Below are 5962 nucleotides of genomic sequence, written 5' to 3'. Positions count from 1 at the left end.
TGGGTGCTGAGCACTGGCTGAGCCCCGTGCTCCCACGGAGCCGGGGGGGAACACGTCACCTGGGATGCCCCAGCCCCTGCCCACACTGAGGCCGAGCCCAGTTTTTACCACCAGCCCAAGCACTGTGACAGACCAACATCAGCACGGGTGCCAGCAAACAGCCGTGGTACCTGGGGTGCTTCCCACATCACCCTCCCTGTTTGCCACCAGTTCGAACCCTCACTCTCTGTGCCTCTCTGCTGTCTCCTCATCTCAAACATTTTTGCAGCCAGTTGGAGGAGCTTATGACTCATGTGACCTTTCAAATAAGCCCTATAATATACCCACCTCTTAAATTAATAGTCTTTTAAGGGCTACGGGTGAGACAGAAGAGCACATGATTTACCTGATAGTGTGTACTTCCACAGCTTGCATCTGTATGCACTCACATGTAAATACTAGCAAAATGCAAACAGAAAATTACGAAGGTTACCAAAACCTCAGGTACTGAGAAATTAAGAAGTGTGAAAATAAAGTAGCCTGCTCAACCTTAAATCACCTCCTTTCGGCATACTCATTAGGCAGAGCATGCTGATTGCAATGCCGCAAGAATTTCTTCCCCAGCCCCCTGCCTGCCAGACTGGCTGCCCAGCTGTGGGTCACCCCAGTTTATTCCCCTGCTTTGTTTCGGGCCCTTTGCCTTGTTTGCTGCCGCTGTTCAGGGCCCAGGCTGGAGACGAGGCAGGTCTGCCCCAGCTCGCCTGGCTGTACAGCACCAGGTCCTGCTTTTCCAGCATTCCCACCCGGAGCACTCGGCAGGCTGGGGGCTGACAGCGCTCTCTGAGGAGGGTGAGGATGGAGACTCAGGGACTGTGGTCAGAAGCATCCGCCCAAGAACCACGGGGCTTTTTTCTGTGTATTTTTTGAGGAGGGGATCTGGTTGCCCAGTTTCCATCACTGGCGTTGGTGGTGGCACATGGTGGTCACAGGTCACACCTTGGTGTCACAGGCTGGACGCTGGGATGAGCCCTTGCACACGGCTGCACAAGGATGCTGTTCCTGAGGGATCGGGTGGGTGCTATGAAGGTAACTTGGGGCGAGGTATAGGGAGAGCCTGTGCTGCTCCAGAACAGCAGCCTCATCCTGCCCTCCCACCGCCTGTCACCCACCTCCCGCAGCGCGTGGGGCAGAGCCTGACACCAGCAACCTGCCCGGCCCCCGTCCTGCGCAGAGGCAGGCGGCCCAGGAAGGAGGCAGCAAAGATATCTCACACCTACGGCGAAGGGGCTGCAAATTTCATTCCGAGTGGGGGATTTTGCAGCCTTAATTGTGTTATTTTAACATAGTGTGTGTAGGTGTGTGCAGAGTGCACATGTACCGTTTCCTAGGCTTTTAACAAAGCGCGCTTGAACAGAATCAAAGTCCATGGCAGATCATGTTGGCCCTTGTAGGGGCTGGTGGCAGGGCACCCCTCCCCAAGCCCTGCACCCTTCTTACCACTCGCTGCTACTGGAGTAGCCAGTCCCAGGAGTGAGCCTGGAGGTCTTCCCAGAGCAGCCACCCTGGGGGACACACAGGGGGGGGTTCACTACAATTTGCAGCCAACAAGAATTTGGGGACCCTGCCATCCTGCTTTGCAGCTCGGCACCTGGAGGGCAGCGAGCTCTGGTGGTCACAGCCTGGCACCCTGCCCCATGCAGCGCGGGCTCCTCCAGCTCCTGCCCCGGTTGCCCCTCGCTGTTCACTGCCTGAGCCATCATCCTCTACCCGCTCACAGATCTGGGCCCTTCTGAGCTTGGCAAAGTGGAAACAAACAAGAGAAACCAGCTCATCCTGCAAAGATTGTACAACTTGTGCAAAAAAAAAAAAAAAAAGCTGTCCTTGCAGGCAAAAATGTCCTAAACCGAGATCTGTTAGGCTTTGTCCTTCCAAATCCAGCGATGAAAGCTCTGCTGCATTTAAATTGGCAAAGTGACAGAAAGTAAGTAGTCAGAAATAATCCCTAGCTGGATTAGGTTTTTTCCTTGAAGGAAGAGAGGCTCTGGTACACGGCGAGTTTAGGTCATTAGCAATGCAGTGAGATGCTGAGCCCCAGCCTTGCCTAGCCTTCACTTCATCTCCCTGCTCCCGAGGGCTGCAGGGGGATAAGGACTCCAGAGCCCTTGGCACATGTGTTCATCCTTCCCCACTCCTACGAGGGGATTATTTATATCTGCACATGCTTTGGAAATGCCGGTTGCAATCTACTGGCTCTAAGAGGACTCCAGCGGTGAGGCTGGCATGCCCTTCCGTGACGTGCTGCCGCCCAGGTGTGGCACGAGGGAGCGGTGCCATGCGTGCCGCCAGCCCAGGCGCGGTGTGGCACGAGCTGCCTCGCTCGGTGAGCGCTTGTGCGGTTGCCTACCAGCTCTGCAGCTCCCCGCTGGACTTCCAACAGCTTCGTAGCAATAAAAATAGCAGGGGGAGAAACAGAAATCCGTTCTTATTAAGCCTCTTTACTCTGGGCAGATGCGAAGGGAGCGCAGGGGTGGCCATGCATGGGCTAGCAAGCAGGACGCAGCCTCTCGGGAGACCCAGGTGAGGGCGCGTACAGCAGCCGCACGCTAAAGGCCACCTTGCCTTGCCCACGCTTCTGCTCTCGCACCCACCCGCTGCACGCGCTGCCGGGCCCCACCGTTGCGTCAGCTTTCTTTTTTCTCTCCTCTGCACCAATACCCTGGGCAGAAAAACAAGTCCAGCAGAGGGAAGGGGATGAGAAGGGACAGCAAATGTCATGCCAGTGCCACGGGGTTCCCCGAGCTGCTCCGTGCCGGCTCCAAGGGTACGGGGCACTGCGCGCAGTCCCTGCTGGGGACATCCTGATCCCAGGCTGCGGGAGGGAAGCCAAGGGAATCCCTTCCCCAAGGTCATACAAAGAGCAGGCTCTGCATGGAGCATGTCAGCATGGTAAGGGAGGGAGGTTATCCACGGGGTTCTGCGAGGCAGTGCTACCACAGAAGTAATAAAAGAACAAATAGCAGGAGATTAAAAGACATTCTGTAGCCTGAGTCCAGCCGGACCATCCCGAGCCACCATGAAAGGTTTGCTGCTGCTCTGACCCACCGCAATTTAATTGATTTGATTTAAATTCTTTGAAGAAGAAGTGGATAACGAATAATGAGGCAAACAGGATTGTAATGCAAATGAAAGAGATGAAAGATGGCTTCGGGGAGACGGCTCTTGAAGGTCAGAGTCTAACGCAAAGCTGCTTCTGGTCACTCATTCAAACATTAATGAGGCTGTGTTCCTCCTGACGCCTTTGATAGATGGAGGGAAGGCTTGGGAGGCAAACGCCGTGCTGGTGCCTGGCCTTTATCCTCCTCGCTCCCAGCGCATCACCCCCTCGCAGCGGCGCGGAGGATTGTACCTGCGTTGTGGGGACTTGGGTTTTTGCTGCCCACGTTACACTGGGTAAGCGGGTTTCTTAATGGGGTTCTTCCAGATACGCCGATGGAGGCTCTAACTTCAGAATTAATTAACTTCACTATCAAAAGCTGAGTCATTTGTCACAATGGTTTTGTCATTAGCTCCCATAATTAAAGGAAGTGTCACAAAACCAAATGTTTCACTTACACAAGCCAGGATAACCAAAGCTCAGAAGCATTTCCGACATGCTGGGAGCGGAAGTGTTGGCGAAGCTGGGGAGGGGCTCAACCTGGCCACCCTGAAACCCTGTGGTGGGGCTGGAGGTGACCCTCCCGGCACAGCCCCACAGACTGCCCCGTCCCGGGGCTCGCCCTGCTCCATGCCCAGGGGCTGCAGGGGAGCATCAGGGGGGGAGCAGGGGACAGACCAGGACCCTCCAGCCTGGAGGGGAGATGCTGGGGTACGCGGGCAGCACGGGGCCGCTTGAGCCCTGCAGTTTTTCCGCCGCCAGGCAAATCACAGGGGACCCCAGTGACCACTGGCCATGCCAGGTGGGAGAGACGAGGACGTGTGGCTGAAGGCTTAGCCAAAGCCCCCAAAGGGAGAGGGAAATGCCGTAACGTGCTCACCAGCTTTCACAAGGGCACTTCCTACAAGAGCAGATTTACTCAACGGAGAGAAGCAGGTCTGTGCCGTGCTGCTCTCCACGCAGGCGAGCAGAAAGCTGCGTAACAGCGTGCTCAGCCAGGAGACCCTTTGCAGCCTCAGGGGCACGGGTAGATGCGGGGGGATTCGCAGCACCCCAACCCTCCCAGCCTGCTGCTGTGCTGCCCTGCCCTCGCTGCCGTGGCTGGGCTGAGCCCCCGCAGGGGTCTGCCCGGCACCCTGAGCCCCCGCAGGGGTTCCTGCCCGGCACCCAGCCTCACCCCTGCAGCCCTGCCTCACCCCTGCAGCCCTGCGTGAGCTATAGGGACCGAGAGCCAGCACTCACGGGGCAGTGGGAAGAGCATTTGCAACAGCGTTGCAGGTTAATTAGCAATTAACCAAAGCTGCAAACAACCAACACCTTCCCTCCCCCTTGGTCTATATTGTGTCTCTAAGCGCAGCCACAGCTCCAGCTCTCTAGCCCTGGCCCTGCATTCAGGCAAGCTCCACTTGCCGATATTCTCTAGCTGCACAGGTATGTGGTTGCTGCTGTCACGGGGCTCGGCAGGGCCGCTCCGGCTGGCCACGCAGGCGGCCAGCAGCCAGGACCAGCTGCAGGTTGCTGGGGGTCCCATGGTGCACCCAGCCCCCCGTTTCTCCCCTACTCGCCCCCAGAGTCTCGCAGGCAAAGGATGTCAAGATCTCAGGGTTTCTTTAAAATTATATATTTTATTTTTTCGTACATGCAGCAAATAGAATAAAGAGTATATGCCCATCTAAAAGGAGGTCTTTATGAGAATCTTTTGACAACACACAGCAGGTAGTCTAGGATGTAGAAAAGTCATCAAATACTTGCAGGTGAATTCAAATCCACAAACACAAACTGTTCAACAATAAACATTTTCTTTTTTTTTTTTTTTAATTTTTTTTTCTCCTTGTTTTAATTGCCACTTTGACCGTGATCAGAAATAAACAGCTTGGATGACACTTCTGTGCATGGAGCAAGACGCCTGTTGCTTCTTTTGCTGCTGCAGGCTAACGCGGCTCGCGTGCTTCTGCAAAAGCAGAGAAGCTGCGCTTACGTGTGAGTTAGTTCCACCCTGCAGATGCAAGCCCTGCCCTTTGAACGGCTCGCTCCTTGCCCTCCGCATCAGCGACCACCCTAGTTCTTCGCTCATACTAGAGCTCCTGGGATTAACAACTTTCAGAGCAGATCTACTGCCCAGAGCTCATCTTCCCATCTTTGGGACTACCAACGTGGGTCAGCTGCTATGCAAACTTGCGTTTATTTATTCCATGGGTTAAATGGATCAATGACGCCTTTGGTGATGGCTCTCTTGCCAAGAGAAGGCTGCTGGGATGTCCCGCTAGGGGGGACAAGAGCAGCGGTGGCAGGTCCCCCCTGCCACGTGCAAACGGCATGGTGCTGGGGCAGTCCCGTGGCACATGCGGCTGGAGGGCAGCTATGCTCGGGCCGTGCAGCAGCGCTGAGAGCCCTGGCCCAGGCTTGCCCTGAGCTGCAATGGCTGGGTCGGGACCGTCCATATCCCAAACAGCCACGTGCGGCTGCAGGACAGCAGAGTGGGAGCAAATCAGGGTTCCCACTCCCCGCCTTGCCTGCCCACAGCCTCACAGCCCTCAGCAGAGCCCTGAAGGCTGCCAGCACCAGGCAATCCCCCAGGCTGAGCCCAAGCAGTCCCTGGCTCTGCCCCTCATATCCCAAACAGCCACGTGCGGCTGCAGGACAGCAGAGTGGGAGCAAATCAGGGTTCCCACTCCCCGCCTTGCCTGCCCACAGCCTCACAGCCCTCAGCAGAGCCCTGAAGGCTGCCAGCACCAGGCAATCCCCCAGGCTGAGCCCAAGCAGTCCCTGGCTCTGCCCCTGGCTTCAGGCAGGTCCCTGCCCAGGGTCTCCTCCCTTCCCCTCGCTCTT

General features: G+C 56.4%; 1 protein-coding gene across 1 annotated transcript in view; it reads right to left on the bottom strand.

Annotated features, from left to right (window-relative positions):
* Positions 1 to 4664, bottom strand: part of CACNG3 (calcium voltage-gated channel auxiliary subunit gamma 3) — a 42650-nt gene extending 37986 nt beyond the window's left edge. Inside the window, exon 1 of the mRNA XM_009648103.2 lies at positions 4544 to 4664. Coding sequence (XP_009646398.1) covers positions 4544 to 4664 — 121 coding nt within the window. The remainder of the gene's footprint in view (positions 1 to 4543) is intronic.
* Positions 4665 to 5962: the final 1298 nt, after the last annotated feature.

Source organism: Egretta garzetta, unplaced genomic scaffold, assembly GCF_000687185.1.
Source record: "Egretta garzetta isolate BGI_Z169 unplaced genomic scaffold, ASM68718v1 scaffold71, whole genome shotgun sequence".
NCBI classification, from domain to species: Eukaryota; Metazoa; Chordata; class Aves; order Pelecaniformes; family Ardeidae; genus Egretta; species Egretta garzetta.
Note: the sequence above shows the minus strand (reverse complement) of the source record. Positions and strands in the feature narration are given on the sequence as shown.